The sequence below is a fragment of the Coffea arabica genome, chromosome 8c (assembly GCF_036785885.1).
Source record: "Coffea arabica cultivar ET-39 chromosome 8c, Coffea Arabica ET-39 HiFi, whole genome shotgun sequence".
Taxonomy (NCBI): domain Eukaryota; kingdom Viridiplantae; phylum Streptophyta; class Magnoliopsida; order Gentianales; family Rubiaceae; genus Coffea; species Coffea arabica.
Window position 1 is genome coordinate 38,659,118 of NC_092325.1, and position 19,973 is coordinate 38,679,090.

General features: G+C 34.5%; 2 protein-coding genes across 2 annotated transcripts in view; one reads left to right on the plus strand and one right to left on the minus strand.

Moving 5' to 3' along the window:
* Positions 1-19,973, plus strand: part of LOC113703152 (BURP domain-containing protein 6-like) — a 95,974-nt gene that overhangs the window by 58,348 nt on the left and 17,653 nt on the right. The gene's annotated exons all lie outside the window — the stretch shown is intronic.
* LOC113707331 (BURP domain protein RD22) lies at positions 5,107-6,879 on the minus strand. The gene is made up of 3 exons (XM_027229610.2): positions 6,722-6,879; positions 6,499-6,598; positions 5,107-6,057 (listed from the first exon to the last, which is right to left on the minus strand). Exons 1-3 carry the CDS (start codon positions 6,761-6,763, stop codon positions 5,291-5,293), a joined length of 909 nt encoding a protein of 302 aa, XP_027085411.1. The 5' UTR covers positions 6,764-6,879; the 3' UTR covers positions 5,107-5,290.

Here is a 19,973-nt window from a genome sequence, read left to right on the forward strand (position 1 = left end):
TCTGTTCCCCTCTTAATAGTTAATACATTCAAGTAAGTAACCCAAAGAAAGCAGAACATTCATTAGTCCATGCCAAAAATACCATTCCTACAATTGCATTAACATGACTACAAGCAACTCACCAGGGCAAATTATAATCTAAGTACACAAGAGAAAGCATATTACTAGAAAAATTATCCGATTATTCTCATAATGAGATTGAAGAATTCAAAAAATCACATTTGATATCTAGAAATCAACCACTCAATATTTATAGATTAGCGCTTCAATATACAAACGCAAGGAATTCATAGAGAATCTAGGATGCCAAGAACGAGCAAATTATATCTTTGCCTTATGAAAAGAATAAAAATCCTTACTTTGCAATCTCCTGATTATCCTTTTTTTTTTTATCAGTAACAAGAAGTACCAGCGTATAATCCATTAAACCCAGAAAAAAGGTGCCACCAAATATTTTTAAGAAATTCCTTAGATTGATTTGAAGACCTAGAGCAACCAAAACTGTAGATAGAGTCTCAATCAACTATGTATCTCAACATGCATAACTTTCAACTGCAACATCTAAGAGCCTAAATTGCAAATAACATAATTTAGCAAAACATGAATCTAAGAGAAGCATGAACTTGGTGGTGCTGAACCATAACCTCCAGATCCACGGCCAAAGCCAGGCCTTCCACCAGAACCCCTGAAAGCAGGCTGGTTGCAAGAGCTCCACCTTTCTCACCACCAAACTTACCAGGAGGTCCACGGGGACCAGCACGATACCCTTCCTGTGCACCAAATTCACTATCCCTCGTCCAAAAAGACAACAGCAGGGAAAGAAAGAGACAGAGAACAAAAGAGGATATGTTCTACTTCCTGAATTACAAATCTACCTGTCCACTAGAGAGACTATCTTTTCTAAGAAATGTTTATGCAGCCTTCTGGAAATGCTTGGAAAGCAGCTTCACAATCTCAGTAAATCCAACTTTCTCCTTGCCTTCAAATATGGTCTTCAGCTTCTCATCACAGTAGATCTCTTTCTTGTTGTTTGGATTCTGAAGGTTTTTGGAATTGACCTAATCCCAGACTTTCCTGACGGCGTCAGTGCGGGAAGTTTCAGGTGCGCCAACGAACTAGCGGAGAGCAGGAGAGACAGGCTGCTTCTTCAGGATGCCATTTCTGCGGCCAGAAGTTTTAGCAGCGGCGGATCCAGAAGTGGTGGAGGCGACGGAGGTCTTAGCGGCTGCCATAAGTGCTCTGCAGCGGTTTCCGAAAACCCCAGCGGTTGACGCCATAGAAAGAGACCCTAGAGAGAGAAGAAAGAGTGAGAGAGTGAGGGGACTGGGAGTCTGTGAGTGAAGAAGGCAGGTAGAGTGGAGGGAAAATATGAGAAAAGACCAAAAACGATGTCGTTTCTGCTTCTTTTGTTCACGCACATGTACTTCTTCAATTTTCAGCTTCCCGCTTCCATTTTAGCTAAGACCAAAAAATAACACTTTCATCCTCTTTTGTACGGCTAATTGATCAAATTATTGTTCGAAAAAAAAATCACAACAATAAAGTTATTATTTTGGGCTTTTTTACTTCACAAGTTGTATCTGGAACTTTATTTGTTACATTAAAACTTTGAAATTTTAGTGTTTTTGGATAATTTTTGGAAAATTTAGTGTTTTTGGGATTAATTTAGTGTTTTGGAATATTTAGTGTCTTATTAATAATATGTTTATGATTCAAAAAAATCTTTTAATGCAAATATTTTTGGTATTGATTTAATAATTTTATTAATTATGTACGAAATTGTGGTCTGACAAGACCTAACAAGCTGTTAGTTGATTAATTAACCAAAATAGTTTGCTAATACATGCATAAAACACTAAATGTATTTGGTACAAATACCAATTTATAAACCATATATAATGTGATTATTGTAATTAATAATAAACTCCATCCATGCGATTGTCAAGATTTTACTTAATTTCATGTTGAATTTTATTGTTCTTTGCCATTATTTTCACACTATGCTAGTCAATAATTTTCCATGTGTTGTCAAGACAATTAGATAAGGAATCCATGATATTTTTTAACCTTAGCTAAGTTCGGTACAAGTTATTAGCTAAGTTTGGAACAATTATAAAAATGTGTATATATATTTTATTAAAATATCTTTCTCATTTTGCTAATGAAAAACATCAACTAAAGTGTAAAGGATAGGGTGCCATAATAGAATTAATGAAATCGGTTTATCACATACGAGACTAAATTGTAAAAGATAAGGTCTCGTGATTGAGTTAATGGAATCAGTTTATTACATATGGGGCTAAAATGTAAAATTTAGGGTGTCATAATAAGATTAATAAAATTTATTTATCGCATATAAGCCACATTGAAAAAATTAGGGTGGCATAGTAGAAATAATGAAAGTGAGTTAGGAACAAGCACTTTAAAAATATGTTTATGATTCAAAAAAAGATATTTCAATGCAAATATTTTTTGTATCAATTTAATAATTTTATCAATTATGCACGAATTGTGGTCTGACAACACCAAACAATTTGTTTAGTTGATCAAATAACCAAAATAGTTTAATAATACACGCATCAAACACTAAATCTATTTGATACATGTACTGATTCATAAACCATAAACAATTTGATTATTGTAAATTGTAATACATAACAAACTCCAGTCATGGAATTGTCAAGATTTTTACTTAATTTCATATTAAATTTTATTATTCTCTTCCATTATTTTCACACTATGTTAATCAGTAATTTTCCATATGTTGTCAAGAGAACTAAATAAAGAATTCATGATATTTTTTAACTTTATAACAAGGTATTAGCTATGTTTGGAATAAATAAAAAATAGGTAAACATTGTTTTTTACAATACATTCCTCATTTTGCTAATGATAAACACAACCTAAAGTGTAAAAGCATAGGGTGCCATAATAGAATTAATAAAACTTTTCTTTATCACATACGAGGCTAAATTGCAAAAGATAAGGTGTCATGGTAGAGTTAATGAGATTAGTTTACCAAATAAGGGGCTAAAGTGTAAAAGTTTGGGTGTCATAACATAATTAATTAAATTTACTTGTAGCGTATGGGCCATATAGAAAAAATTAGGATGGTATATGGAGTTAAAATGTAAAAGTTAGGGTGTCATAATAGAATTAATAAAATTTATTTACAACACATGGGCCATATTGAAAAAATTAAGGTGGTATATGGGGTCAAAATGTAAAAGTTAGGTGTCATAGTAGAATTAATAAAATTTATTTATAACACATGGGCCATATTGAAAAAATTAAGGTGGTATATGGGGTTAAAATGTAAAAGTTAGGGTGTCATAGAAAAATTAATAAAATTTATTTACAACACATGGGTCATATTGAAAAAATTAAGGTGGTATATGTGGTCAAAATGTAAAAGTTAGGGTGTCATAGTAGAATTAATAAAACTTATTTACAACATATGGGCCATATTAAAAATATTAGGATGACATAGTAGAATTAGTGAAAGTGAGATGGGAATAAATGCTTTGGACAGTGACGACTAGTTGTTGTCACTAATTTAGAACTGGCAACCATATTGTGACGATATTTTAAGTTGTCACTGTAGGACAAGTTTCAGTGACAACATGTTTTCCAGTTGTGACAATGGTGATCTCCCGCCACACTGGATAGTTGCGCGCCTTCCATATTGTAACGACTTATCCCGTGTTGTCACTGTTGATGGGTGAACCCACGATCAAGAATGACGACATTAAAAGTCATTACTAAAGTTTCAATTGTGACAACTTTCTCTCTTGTCGCAGAGAATGTTGTCACAAAAGGCCAAATTTCTTATAGTGAACCCATATTAATATGACTACTCATTTCTCTATTCTTCTCATTCATACAATCTTAAGGGGAAAAAGTTGACCATTCTCGAATCTCAAACTCTGAAAAGCAATCATATTTGATCAGGATGTAAATTGAAAATACCCATATACATACTATTGCTAAGATGTGTGATATTTGCACTCTTATATTAGCCTCTCATATTGAAATTCACCTACTGAATAAAAGGCCATCTATGAGTGTGAGTGGCAAATTTGGGAGTGGAAATATCACTTTTTTGTGTCTAATTAGATGCACGTATTGGTTTTATATGTTTAAGGAGAAAACTTTTGAATATATACAAAATTAATTATTAGATTCAACTTCACATATAAAAGATCCCATGTATTTAGGACCAAGTACATAAATTTGAAATTTGGCAGATAAAAAATTGAAATAATTAATTATTGAATAGATCACATGTATTTAGTTTTGAAAAAAATTTTCTTGGCATAGTAAATAGAATTTTGAATAAATCAACATGTAATGCTAATGCAATTAATAACAAGTTGAACTTCACAGATTAACAACAAAATAGCAAGGTCAAAAATATTTAAAGAGGAAAACTTTAAATTTTTGATAAAACAAAAGTTAGGTGTACAATTCAATTTCATTAAATCTAATGAAGCATAATAAAGATCTTCAATGAAAATTTTTGAAATTTCATAGGGACTAAAAACAATCAAAAACTTGGCTGTCCCCGCAGCTTCCCGACGCCCCTGAAAAATTGGCCACATGCATGGTTTATTGCCCCGCTCAAAACGAATGATTGGCATTCTGAAAGATTATTTTGCTGTGACATCCTATAAAACTGATGGGGACAAATATTCAAAGAATTTATTGTAATTATTATTATTAGAATAGGAAAGAAGAATCTCTTATCCATCTGTCCCCTCCTCTTTGTCTGCATTGAACAATGTTCTGTAGTATAGGCAGGAATGATTGTACAATTTAAACTAGTAAAGCTAAAAATCAACCAAACAACTGAACCACTAACAATACTTAAAAAGGAAACCACCAGCATTTGGGCTGGTGGCCACCACCTAACTTGGTGAGGTGGGTGTGTTGTGCACCTGTTTGATCCGGTGATGGTTCAGTCCCTTCCGAATTATTTCTTGGCCTCCTTAGGTTCGCCCCCCTCCCCCTTAGTGTAGGATAGATTAGGTTATATAAAGTTGTCGTATCCGCCAAAAAAAAAAAAGAAAACTAACAATACTTAAAAATGAAACCAGGTACCTTACATCTTTGTAATAGTAGATTGACATATATAATTTGATATCAAAGTAGAGAACAAACTAAACAAGGATTTATTTAATTATGGCAACATAATGGATAGAACTCCCAAGCTGCAGAAGACATACGTAAAAACCATCAGAGCAACGAACATAGATCACTTGGGAAGCGTTAACATGTTTCTGTACTATATTTAGTGCTTCGGAACCCAGACAATGTGATCCTCAGGAAGGAAATGGCAGATTGGAACAGTTCCTGGCTTCACCTTCAGCAGCTGAAAAGCCAAATGCCTTGGGTTCCATGCTGACGTATCCCGGTGACAAACAGCTACAGCTTTGACTTTTGCTCCATCGGCACCAACTAAATTAACCATATATGCATCTGTATTCTGTGTGGTGTGGCAGTAGAAAACTGCGTAGAAATAGTTTTGCCTGTGGCAAGAAACTATTTCTTTATCGTTGTTGTTCAACTTGGAAACAGACACAATACCATATTTCTGGACTTCTGGATCTGTTTTCTGTGCTTCGTTAGAAATTGCTAGAACATCTTTGCCCAGCTTTGAAGTAGTGAAATCAACCATTGATTCGAGAGAAGTCGCACAATACTTGTCTTCTCCTTTCATTGCGGGCACCTCGCATTCTGCTATCGTTTCCTTAATAATTCTAGCATCTTGTGATTGTGGATTCAGTGAGTATTTGTTCAAAATTTCAGGAACAGATTTTGATGAGAAGGGAATCGAATTAGCAACCTGGCGGGGCAGGAAAGCCGTAGGACTTTTCACTGATTCAACAAACTTCATATTCATGCTTGAGCCGCGATTGAGGTCCATTTTCAAGAAAAAGACTTTCACTTTTGGGTCAATATGGAGCTCATCTTCAGTAGGATTTCCACAATAATGTTTGAAACTACAGCTGTCATCATATGTTTTCAACCTGAAATTGCCCCTTTCCGGCCACTTCCCTGTATTTATTGGATGAGCAACAAATTAGTACAACATATAAATCCGGCCAGCTTTTATTTCTGGTAATGGACTACAATGTCCCTGCGCAAATTCTTCCAGCAATATCCCCCTTTTTAAGATCCTTGTCATATGCTTGCTCATGATTAATGGAAGAGTAAAATTATTAAAAGAAAAGCATGTTAGATCTTTTTCTTTTCTTTTTTTTTTTTAACACGGTACAAGAAAACCCCTGTAATTATTGAAGTACTTTTTCTTTTTGTTTTGTTTTAAGTGAAACTAGAAGTTTTCTATTACAATTTCTCCTTTTTTTTTTAAGGTTTTGAACTTGATGAGTGTCTTTCAATTCCCCCAGAATCCAAGGGAAACAAACAAAGACGCAACTCGAGCAATAGAAGCACAGTAAACGGTAGATATAGGAAAGGACCATTTCTGAGACAAACCATCTTTTAGCAGGTCTCTAACAGCTTTGGGCATAGGAGTGTTTGGAAGCTCGGATTTCCAGTAGGCTTCAAGATCTGCATGGTTTGCCCCAACTCCTAGCTGAAATATATTTCACGATACGGAAAAAGAGTTATGCAGTCAGTTTGCACACTATCCAAAGTGCGAGCAAATTATCTATCTAAAAATTAACGTAGCTTAACTTTTTCAGTAATGTACACTCACAAAAAGAAAAGAGAGAAAGTAGAGAAGCTTCAGAAATTCCATAATAGTTTATGCGCACGAGCCACGGTAGGCTGCTAGTATGCAAGACGGAGTGAAGATAGTAATAAAAGCCAATATATTTGAGCGAGATGGCACAAGAAACTGGGCAGCTTTATTTATAAGCGGAAGAGCCAAGCCAATATATTTGAGCGAGATGGCACAAGAAACTGGGCAGCTTTATTTATAAGCGGAAGAGCCAAGTGCGATTGCCAATTGTTTGAGAGGGGGACAGTTTTGATATGGTGGCTGTACGGCACCAATCAAGTTTTGACATTGTTACTCTAAACATGCACCTTATCTACGAGTAGGCTTCTTGAGGGACAGTGAAGATAATACTGAAGGCAAAAATACATAAGTGAGATTTCACAGGAAATTGGCCGCATTTTAGATAAATGAACTTAATCATCACCTACAATTAAATGTGTGACTAAGAAAACCGTCATCTGTACCTTGATTGTCACCAAGAAAACTGTAATATGTACTTTTATTGTTACCAAAAATCCGATTGGTGAAAATACTACCAACTTATAACATTGAGAATTGAGTATCTAGTAGTATACCTAAAAAAGAAAAAAAATTCCATTTGAGAACCCTAAGAACATAATACTAATATCTCCAAAGCTCATCAAAATTCAGCATAATCATGCCACATGTAAAAGTGGGGTACATGATATACATGGATGAGGAAATTGTGGGCTAATGTGGAGTGACAGGTGCCGAACCTGTGCAATAATAAATCACTACTCGAGAGAAAAACAAATTTTGCATATAGTGACGAGTAGGGTCGAATCCACAAGGACTGGAGATAATTCGTTTCTTTTAGAATTCAAAGTATGGAGGTTTTCAGGATTAAATGCTAACTAATTAAATGCAAAAATAATTAATTAAAAGAAATAATTAGAGAAACTCTAGCCAAGGATACACTTCAGAAATGGTTCATGTACTGATCATCGATTCACAGATAATTCCAATATTTATTAATAGATTAGTTATAGTTGTCATGCACGCGATAAACAACCAACCTTTCCTTAATTTCTCGATAGTTAAGGTACGACCGTTAACTATTTCTCTAACTCGGAAACAACCTTAGGTACGACCGTAGGATTTAATTTCTAGATTGCATTAATAATTAGAAAAGTCCAATCCTAACTAACAAACACGCTACGAGGGTTTGTTTAAACTAGATCGTATGTTCCCCTGACATAAACCCAATTACGCCAGTTGCTACTGGGATGGAGATAATCGAACAATTACGGATTTAACTACCTCTAATTAGCAAATAGCCTACGTGAATAATTAAATATTGCGCACCTATTCAATCATACACGATAGCTATACCAACAATTAAAAGCAGAAAACATATAAATACCAATAAATGAAGGAAATAATTAAAAAAATTTAGATCTCACAGTAATTGCCGAACCAAATCTTCAGTTGTCCTTTGACTAGAATTAAGAAGCTAGTTTTCCATTAATAGAGAACCAGCCGTGCGAAAATAAAACAATCGGAGCTTTCTAATGTTTTCAGATGGGAAAAGGAAACTAAAGCTGAGCCCCCCAATTACACGTGAATCTGGCCCTTTTATATCTTCAGTAGCCGCCGCCCCCGAGAAAACTAACGTCTGACCTTAAAAAGCAAAAGCTAAGCTAATGACTAAATGCCCCTCCCGTAAATTTGGCTTTTTTCCTCCTTTATAGCGCCACCAGGAGCCAAGAAAACGTTTGACCCAATTAACGAAACCAAAGCTAATCTTTTGGAGTTTTAATCCCATGCTTCTCGCGGTTCACGTGGACCCAACCTTCTAATTGCCCACTTTTGTTGCTACCAAGCCCGCGGGTCCGGCCTTTAGGTGAGTCTCCTCAGTTTCTGGCGTGGGCACGCTCTGAAATGAAGGGTCTTCTGGAAATTTGCCTCAAGAGATTACTTTTAACACCAATCACCTACAATTCACACAAATATCAAATATGAGCAAAATCTCAATACGTAGCACAGTAAGTAGCCAAAATTGGGACAAAATAACAGTGCAAAATGTGCCCAATAATTGCTCTATCAAATCCCTCCACACCTAGACAATGCTTGCCCTCAAGCATTTCAAAGTTCAGAAATACAATCAAGAAAAGATAGGTCCTGCAGTAATCTACACTAACACAAGCATCCCACATTCTTGACAATGCCGCCAAAATTAGAATACACTAGATAGGTGGTGATCCGAAGAATATAAGCAGTAATACTCGTCACCTTCAAGAAAATGTATGAATACTAGGAACGCTCAAATCAACATTAGGAAATGACATTACCATAGGCTTGCACATTTATCACATCTCCACCACTGAAAAGTGAACTAAATATACAAATCAAAGGGACTTTAATAGGGTTGTAATAGGGCTTAGGTAAAAGGCGGGATAAGAAGGTAAAAATAGGGTATAATATGTCAAGAGAATGTCTGATATCCACCACATCACCACAACGCTTCATCAGAGAAATTTCACGGGCAAGGCATTTTCATTTGCCATTTCCACTGTGCAAGTGTCAAAACTCTTCCCCTATTCTCTCTTTTTTTTTTTTTTTGAACAAGCGGCTCACAAGGTGTGGGCACGTCTTGTAGGCCGGAGTCTTTTGCTCACGAGCTTTTTTTTTTTTTTTTAATGGAGCAGATGTCTTGCAAGGCGTGGGCACGCCTTGCAGGCTGGAGTCTTCTACCCACCAGCTCATTGCCGACTTCTCCCCCTTCCCTTTTTTTTCTTTTTATCTCAGATACACAGAGCACCATACAACTTCTATTCCGACAACACTCGCCACCTTAGATTCATTTGCCTTGCACAAACAACGGAATTCAGACATTTCTTGACGACACAAGGTTAAACAAGAAAATCTAAAAAGGTCATGGGTTATCAAACACGGCTAATCAAATAATAGTGAAGGATAAAAGCTCAAATAGGTTCACTACGGGGAGACAAGATGAAGGCATGGTTTGTAGAAAGTTAAAGAAGGTTAAATCCTAAATGCCCTTATCATTTGAAATGCATCCAGTTCAACAAAATGTGGTCTTGACATGTACAAAATAGCAAGTTCTAGAATGCCAATACCATGTGTGATACCCACTCAATCAAACAAGAATAGAGCGAACAAGGATAATGTGCTCATACAAGGCCCAAAAGCTCCCAAAAGTTTCAAGAATGAGTCAAGTCCAGCATATTCAATATTCAACACTATTGTCAAGGAAAAACAAAATGTATAACTAGTATGTATAACCACATATCCGTGCACCTTGATTGTGCAATCCATCATAGCAACATGCTCTAGCAGTCAACAAATGTAGGACTAGAGAAGTCAACTAACTACACTTTTTTTCTTTTTTTTTTCTTCATTTTCCTCTTCTTTTTTTCATTTTTTTTGTGTTTCTTTTTTTTTTCTTAAAAGCAAAGCAAAAGGAGATAATAATGGAAGTCATCCCTCCACACCTAATACCTACATTGTTCTCAATGTAGAAAAGATGAATGAAGTATAAGGAGAAAATGAGAGAAACTTCCCTGACCACCGAGAGGGTGCAGCGAGACACTAAGGCGGAGAAGGGTGGGGTGGCTAGAATCCAATGTGAGCAAAGAAAGTCGTCTGATGAGAGAGATAGTGATGGTGGGGCGGGCAGCGGCGTGCGATGGATGGCGCGAGGGGGAGAGAGAGAGTTTCTAGCGGCGGTGGACAAGGGGGAAACCTTGGACTAAAACAAAACAAAGAAAATTGAAAAGTAGAAGCTGAGACAATGGAAATTGATAAAACCATACAAGACAAGAAAAGAGAAAAGTAGAAAGTGGGATTAGAGAGGGTCCTGGTCAATCTTTGACTTTTGTTGGCGCAAAGGCTGGAAGGCGTGGGCGCGCCTTGGAAGCTATAGTCTTCTGACCGTCAATTCCAAAGCTTCATTCCTTAGGCGTGACCAACGAAAGTGGGCATGTCTAACTGCTAGCTTCCTGCCACAAAACAACAACCCACTAAATGACACTAATACTTAACAAAAATTTCGAAAATATAAGAAAACTAAAACAAAAGAAGCCTTGGGTTGCCTCCCAAGCAGCGCCTTTCTTTAATGTCTTTAGTTAGACATCGTCATGTTTATTCACGGAGGATAAAATCGTGTAGCTCGTCTCAGTATTTCATCTTCTATGTATCCTTGATATCCCTCGTAAATAGAGTAATTCTTGAGCACACGAGGTATGGTCTTCCATGGATTAGTAGATGCCTCTAAACAAGTCGATAAGAATCTTAGTTCTTCACTTACTCCTCCATTACGAACACTTAATGGTTCGAGATATTTTTCCATTGCAACTCTTAACTTATTCCTGTCATGAAACTCAAAATTATCTGGCATAATAAAATCTATTTCACTAACAGGATTTAAAGAATAAGAGTTCGAAAAATATTGACTAAGGAATGGAGGAAATGTCACCGCATTTAGGGATTGTTCACTGAATTCATTCACTTGAACAATTTGATATTGGGATCCTATTTCTTCCACTTCAATTCTCTTCTCAACTGCATCTTTAGCTTCTTCTTCTTGAGACTCTTGCAGCTCCATGTCATTTGTCAGGATAATTGCACTCTCATCATCATCATGATCGATAATCATCTGTGAAGGCAATTCTTCACTCATTCGAGAAGTCAATTGCGTTATTCTAGATGTCATTTGATCCATTTGATCTGCCAAGTTACGCATGCTCGCTTGTGTCTCCTGATGAAATTGATATGTGTTAGTAGCTAATAATTCAATCATTTCTTCAAGAGACATACCTGACATAGATGATGGTTGTTGAGACTCTTGCTGTTGAAAACCTATTGACCTTTGTTCATAATTAAAATTGGAATCATCCCACCATCCTTGATCATACCCATTTGAATAAGGGTCATACCATGTTTGATATTGAGGTGAAAAATCTCCAAAAGTATCGATTGGAGCACCTGGGCCATCTTGAAATGCGGGATATATGTCAGTTGATTGACCTGAGGCAAAATAAGTTCCACAATTCGCAACAGCCTATTGATCATTAGAAAAAACATGAGTCTCATAACCCCATCTAGAAATAAAATCCACTCTATCACCAAAATACAGAATATTAGTAGCCATAAAAAAAAGATGAACTAAAAAAGAAACAAATTAATCAAGCGCCAGTCCTCGGCAACGGTGCCAAAAATTAACAGGTGCCGAACCTGTGCAATAATAAATCACTACTCGAGAGAAATACAAATTTTGCATATAGTGGTGAGTAGGGTCGAATCCACAAGGATTGGGGATAATTCGTTTCTTCTAGAATTCAAAGTATGGGGGTTTTCAGGATTAAATGCTAACTAATTAAATGTAAAAAATAATTAATTAAAAGAAATAATTAGAGAAACTCTAGCCAAGGGTACACTTCAGAAATGGTTCATGCACTGATAATCGATTCACAGATAATTCCAACATTTATTAATAGATTAGTTATAATTGTCATGCACGCGATAAACAACCAACCTTTCCTTAATTTCTCGATAGTTAAGGTATGACCGTTAACTATTTTTATAACCCGGAAATAACCCTAGGTATGACCGTAGGATTTAATTTCTAGATTGCATTAATAATTAGAAAGGCCCAATCTTAACTAACAAATACGCTACGAGGGTTTGTTTAAACTAGATCGTATGTTCCCCTGACATAAACCCAATTACGCTAGTTGCTACTGGGATGGAGATAATCGAATAATTACGGATTCAACTACCCCCAATTAGCAAATAGCCTACGTGAATAATTAAATATTGCGCACCTATTCAATCATACACGATAGCTATACCAATAATTAAAAGTAGAAAACATATAAATACCAATAAATAAAGGAAATAATTAAAATAATTTAGATCTTACAGTAATTGCCGAACCAAATCTTCAGTTGTCCTTTGACTAGAATTAAGAAGCTAGTTCTCCATTAATGGAGAACCAGCCGTGCGGAAATAAAACAATCGGAGCTTTCTAATGTTTTCAGATGGGAAAAGGAAACTAAAGCTGAGCCCCCGAATTACACGTGAATCTGGCCCTTTTATATCTTCAGTAGCCGCCGCCCCCGAGAAAGCTAATGTCTGACCTTAAAAAGCAAAAGCTAAGCTAATGACTAAATGCCCCTCCCGTAAATCTGGCTTTTTTCCTCCTTTATAGCGCTGCCAGGAGCCAAGAAAACGTTTGACCCAATTAACGAAACCAAAGTTAATCTTTTGGAGTTTTAATCCCATGCTTCTCACGGTTCACGTGGACCCAACCTTCTAATTGCCCACTTTTGTTGCTGCCAAGCCCGCTGGTCCGGCCTTTAGGTGAGTCTCCTCAGTTTCTGGCGTGAGCATGCTCTGAAATGAAGGGTCTTCTGGAAATTTGCCTCAAGAGATTACTTTTAATACCAACCACCTACAATTCATACAAATATCAAATATGAGTAAAATCTTAATACTTAGCACAGTAAGTAACCAAAATTAGGATAAAATAACAGTGCAAAATGTGCCCAATAACTGCTCTATCAAGGAGGCAACAAAATAAATCAAAATGTGGAATCTCTTATCTATTTAAGTAGTTTTGTTATATCTTACTTGTACCTAAAACTATTACGTTCTACAATTAAAGCATATGGTTATTGTTATGAGCTTGTAACTTCGATTCCTTAGCATCAACTTGCGTTTAGTTTTAGCCGAGTATCAAGCTATGCAAAACATACTTAGATAAGTTTGGTATACACACCGAATTGCATTCACATATTATAATTCCACCTATAAACAGCAACTCTAAATTATAATATTTTTAAACAATAGATACAAACATGAAAATCGTTAAAATTAAAGAGGTAAATTAGTCATTAGTTTTGCTTTTGTCGCTTAAGTTGTACATCACTTAGTATAGAATTTTCCATGTAGTATATTTCAAAGCACATAAACATAATAATGTTTGATGATATAAGAAGAGCTTAGATGAAAATATATAATAATATAAGAAAAGTCATGTAAATTGAATATAATAATATTAGTTAAAGGTATTTGCATTTTACATGGTATGGGCTTCCTAAGGAAATGTCAAGAATATTCTTATTTGACAACTAAAATGATTGAAGTGACCAAAATAAATAAATATAATATGCATCACATTTTAACCCGTCATGGTTTTGTGTTTTATTACATAATCCCAATTATTTTAGTGCTATACCACATAACCCTCATATGATTTTTAAAATACATAACCCCCTATGGTTAATTAATAATTTTAGATTTTATAGATATTTTAATTGATTTCATTATGAAATACAAATATAGTCATTTTGACACTTTAGTTCAAATTATGAGAGGATTATATAATTTTTTCAAACCACAAGAGAGTTATAAATTTACTAATATTTGGTTCCCATGTGAGGGCCATATTTATTGTCAGATAGTCCATTAGCGTAGGTCCATATGACAATTTGGAAGTATTGATGACTTGATGTCAAGAGGCTTGAACTAAAAGACTATTTAAAAAAAAAAATCAATAAAACTACTTTCATTTAGTCCAAACAAAATACAATAAAAAACGTACTAAAAAGTTTTCAAATAATTTAAACTTAAAGTTTGGTGCTACCTGGACTTTTCTAAAGTGCTATAAAAACGCAGCAGGTTCACGACAGAAAACAGTTGACTATTGAGAGGTTGTATCCAGGAATATTTATTAAGGATTAAAATTGAATCCTACAATTCTCAGACAGTTTAGTAATTGCCCTTCACTTTCTTCGTCCTATGAGTCTGGAGTGGAGTGGTGGTAGTGGTCGACAGTGGAGGGAGTAGAGTGGTGGTTGTGGAGAGGGAGGGAGGAGGGAAGAGGAAGAAGGGACAATGTGTTTGGGGCCGGGGGAGGAAGAAAAGAAAATTTTTTTTTTTATATTTCTTAAATACCTAACTATACAGAAGTTTTTTCACAAATTTTATAGTAAATTACAACAAAATTTTATACAAAAAACCAAAAAACTCACCATTTAAATGGGGTACTGGTTTGACAAAAAAAAAAAAAAAAGGGGTATTGGATAATCAGATAACCCCCCTTCTTATATTAGCTAGGGTCACAAAGCTCAAGTTATTTCCATGATTTCAATGTGTTTCTCTTGGATTCTATCTCTCACATATATTAATTGCTGCGTTGGTTTTGTACTTGATGTCCATTTGGGGTATAAGTTGGGCGAATAAAAGTATAATTAGAAGGTGAATATAGGAACAGATATCTGTTACAAGGTTGCAGAAACCTTCAGAAGGACCCTGCAGATGATAATCTTGCAAAAAAGGGTAGCCCCTAGAGGATATCTCTTATAATTTCAAGATGTGATGATAAGGTTAGAGCAATGGGCATTAGCACACTGATCGTTCGGACATACGTTGGGAGCATTGTTTAAGGTTTCCATCAATTGAGTATGATACGTGAAGACAAGACACTTCAAATCACAAGAGCAACGGTTAATTCCAATTTTCACTCTTCAACTATATTTTTATTTTCACTTTAATTTCTAAATTTTAAAGTGGAATACTTTATTTCTTAAAAAAATAAAATTTGTCTGCTTAAATAAAATGGTTGACGGAAATAGGACATATTTTATATTTAAGTGAGATACATCTTATGCTTTAAGAATTAAAGTAGAACAAATTTTATTCATAAATAGAATACTTTTTATATATATATTTTTAGAACTAAACAGTGAAAAATTTCACTTAAATTCAATAGATTTTATGTTTTAGATATAAAAGTGTCTCGTTTTCAAGTTTAGATACCAAACTAGGGATTCAACTATAGTTAAACGGTGCAACATAGAATTAACTCCAAGAGGAATTTTTTAGTTATCTGGAAAGAGAAATATTTTATAAATCTGTCCCCTCCTCATTAGTGGCTCAAATTGAACACGGCAGGCTACTAGTGCCCATAATGCATTTAACGTCATCATCGCTAATACGGACGGATTGTGGTGGCCGGGGTTGGCATTTTGGGGGACAGTTGATAGTGCCACTGGCGTGCTTCAATTTGCCACCATGACAGTGCCATCTCAGCCGCCCCACTCTAAAAGAAAAGGAAATGAAAAAAACTAAAAATAATAATAGATGTCTAATGAATAATAACAAATTGTATTGCTGACGAGACCTTGGTCTAATAATTAAGTTGAGATCCTCCTTCTTTTTTCCTATTTGTTAAATCTCATTCATTTTCTACTAAAATATTTTGAGGAAAGAGAAAAACAAATTATATCTTTTGTGTAGTCGACTTGAACAAAATACTAAATAGCTTAGCTCGATATACTCGCAAAAAGAAGTGAAGAGACTTTTTGAAATTATAGAGAAATTATGTTGCAAAAATAGACTTTTTTTTAATATTTTACTGTTGGAAAGAAATTTACTTTCTTCTTTTTCTTTTCTTCTTTTTCCTCTGTTCTCGAGAAGGTAGTGTTAAATTAAACTAGCATGGCATCAAATAGGGCTGCAAATGAATCGAGCCGTTAATCGAAATCGAGCTCGAACTCGAGATCAAAATATTAAACTCGTTAGCTCGCGAGCCGACTTACAAGTTCGAGTATATATCTTTTTTTTTTAATTTTTTAATTTAAGTATATATATTTTTTATTTTAAGTATATATATTTTTTATTTTAATAGTAAAATTACATATATATCCTTAATATTTTATTATTTATTAAAAAATATTATTTTATTTATTTTTTAAAAAATACAATATTTATTTTTTATTTTTTTCGAGCTCGAGGTCGAGCTTGAAATTGTCAGCTCGTCGAGCTCGAGCTCGAGTTCAATAAAATTAAGTCAAGACTCGGCTCGATTAGGTCAAAACTCAACTCGATTCGACTCGTTTAATTTGCAGCCCTAACATCAAGTCAGTCTCAGCAATCAATAGCACTTAAATGGTCCCATGATTAGGCGTGTCAATTGAGATTTTTGAGCTAGACTTTGGTAAGCCCAAGCTCAACTCACAATAAAAATAATGTGTGTTTGGATATCAATTTTTTTTATCAAAATATTATTTACTTGCATCATAATTATAATTTTCAATCAACTCTGTATGTTCCTAATAACTTTTTTATCTTACATACATCATATCATAAAAAGTGTTATAATAATTATTTCAAATAATCTCCTATCCAAACACACTCATCATAATTTTCTTAAAATTTGCACTAATGACAAAAGTTACATCATCAATCATACACCAATATCAAAGAACATATCTAAGAAGTACGGAGACTACATATTTGAAGAATAAATAAAAATTAAAATAAAATAATTGTAACTCCAAGAACATTTGTGCATGCTTACAATCCAAATGAAGATGCTTTAATCTAGTGTCAGTTTTGCTGAAAGGTAGGGAAAATGAAATAAAATGTTCAATTTGGAATGAAACACACATACAATTATCACTATGTAGATTCCATATTAACTTGGCCTAATAATAGAGTAGGTAAAAGTTCGCCCGTTAGGGGATTGCTATTATTATGGTAGATCAACTTGCATAAAAAAGAAAAATTTTTATATAAAAACATGGATATAGATGCTGAGAAGGCCTTAGTTGAATGGTTAAAATTAAAACGCCAGAAATTCGAGATTTTGGATTCAAATTCCTTGTCCCCTCCTGCTTCTTAAGTCGCACATCTCCCCTGATGATGAAAAAGTTTTTTTTTTTTTTTTTTTTTTTTTTTTTTTTTTTGTAAATGGATACAGATAGAGGTCAGGTTCGGTCCAGAAGGTTGATGTATGTGTTGTAGATTCATCCAAAAGTTTGGCATATTTTGTTATAGGATCTACTTTGCAATCATTCAACGTAAAATAGTACACATAATTTGCACATCAACCATCAATAATACTCATCGAGTACCTTTACGGTTGAGGAAATATTACACCGACATAATTGATACTACAACTGGCAGAGAAGAGACTAAACAAGGATTTATGGGTAGATAATCAGTCGCACTCCCAAGCCAAGCTGATATTGTCTACTTAAGAGGGGGATTATAAGTTCAAATGGTTTTATATTTGATATTGTCTGCCAGTTTAAAAAGGTTTAAGTCATAACTAAGTATTGTTGGACTGTCATACTAATAGCTTAGAACTAACTTGGAACCACCTGAAGGGATATAAATTTCTCTCTGAGTTGTAAACTTGTAATTTGTAAGTCTTGAAGGTCTTGATCTTACACATTTGAATTTAAAAAATTTGAAGTGGGTGCCACTACACCCTTCTAATCTAAACGGGCTCCATATATAACACAGTTGGGGGTAATATATGTGCTCCCAATTATTAAAAAGCAAACAAAAACCTTACCAGCATTTTGGTCCTATGTGAGGGCCACATCTAATGTGAGATTGTCCTTAAGCATAGGTCCATACTACAATTTACAAGGATTCATGACTTGATGTCAAGAGGGTTGAATTAAGACTACTTTCTTGTATGCTTAAAAAAAAGACTACTTTCTTGTACACCAAACAAAATATCGAAAAAACATATTTTCTAAAAAGTTTATTGGGATGATTTGAACCCAAGGCTTGGCACTACCTGGACTTTTCTAAAGTGCTGTAAATTTTTTTTGTTTGGGATATTCACAGCAATGATGGCTGGATCACCTCAACCTACTTTAATTTGCAGCCTGCCGACTTTTCTGCCCTGCCTTAAAAGAAAAGGAAATTAAAAGTACTTAGATATTAAGAAATGTCAAATAAGAAACTTTACCTCTTGTGCAGTCAAATTGGACAGAAAGCAGCTTCGCTCTAACCTAAACTAGAAGAAAGTAAAGTGACTATTTTGAAACTACACAGATTGCAAAATCTTAAGTAATAGATTACCAAAAGGAAATTTACCATCTATTTCTTTTTCGTTCTGCTGAAAGTAGTTTAACCAGCATGATTTCAAGCCACAGTACTCAACACAACTTGAATAGGCTCACGGCGATGGATCCCTTCGTGGACTTGACTCGAGTACGCAGCAGGTTCAGTGCAGTGAAGGGTTAATCCAAGGAATTATAAGGAGAAAGTTTCATTGAGTTCCTCACTCCACCACCAGTTTAGCAGTTACTCTTCACCTTCAGCGTCTCTGAGTCTGGCTCATTTGTTTATCAATTTTGTTTGTTATTCTGTCAGGCGCACAGAGTCTGCTGAAGTCAAGTCCAACGAGGAGTCCATTATCTTGAGCCTAGCTACTGTCTTCAAATGAGCACATTTTTTGATGAATTATTTCATTTTTATCTGTCAAAATATATATAATCTTTTATGTATGAAGTTGAAACTACTAATTAAGTTCGTATATTTTCAAAAGTTATCTTCTTAAACATATAAAACCATTATATACATGTAATTAGGAATACGAAAGTGATACTTGAACTCCCAAATTACTCTTTTGCATTCGCTGATGGCATTTCATTGAGTGAATAGATTAATGTTAGAAAGGCTAACATAGGAATGCGAATATCACTCATCACTACAAGAAAATTACCATTTAATGACACTCAAAAATGCCTCTTTTTGTATGTTTTAGTGACAATTTTTAATCTAATAGCATTTCCCCCGAGTGTTGGCAATATCACTGCCACTATAGTCTAGTGACACTTGAAAAGTGCCACAAAAGAGTTACTATGATAACATTTTAACATTTCATTGTACTAGGGATATGTGTCATGAGAAGATGCCACTATGTCATTTTTTTTGGGTGTTTGCGAATGCCAACAATTTAAGTTTTGATACAACTTTAAATGCCACTATTTAAAACTTTCCTGTCACTTTGAAATGCCACTAAAAAATTAAGAAAATAAAAAAATAATTTGAAATTAAAAATCAAAGTACTCTTATTGATCCGGGTAATTAATTACAACTCAAGAAAATGAAAGTTTCACCATTTAAACAAGTCACTAACTAATAAATCTAGTAAGAAATTATATGACAACAATATAAACAAATTCATGCATTTTACAAATGAAACATGTCTAAAGACATTAATCTTTTAAGCTGATAACTTGGAAAAGATCATGTCTTCTTTGCTTCATTAATCTCTCAAATGCTATGTAATCTGCATTACAATGAATATATTACCTCTTCTCAAGGATTAGTTAGTAAAAATATTAACTCAACTCAAGATATTAGCAATAGTGGTTGAAAAATTAACAATGATCAAAGTGGGAAGTAAAATGGGGCACCTTGAACTTGCCATAGA

Coding starts and splice junctions, on each gene's coding strand:
- LOC113707331 (XM_027229610.2), bottom strand. CDS start 6,763: ATGGAATTTCTGAAGCTTCTCTACTTTCTCTCTTTTCTTTTT. Junction 6,599..6,721: donor ACTTTCTCTCTTTTCTTTTT/GTGAGTGTACAT, acceptor AATATATTTCAG/CTAGGAGTTGGGGCAAACCA. Junction 6,058..6,498: donor TAGAGACCTGCTAAAAGATG/GTTTGTCTCAGA, acceptor CAATAAATACAG/GGAAGTGGCCGGAAAGGGGC.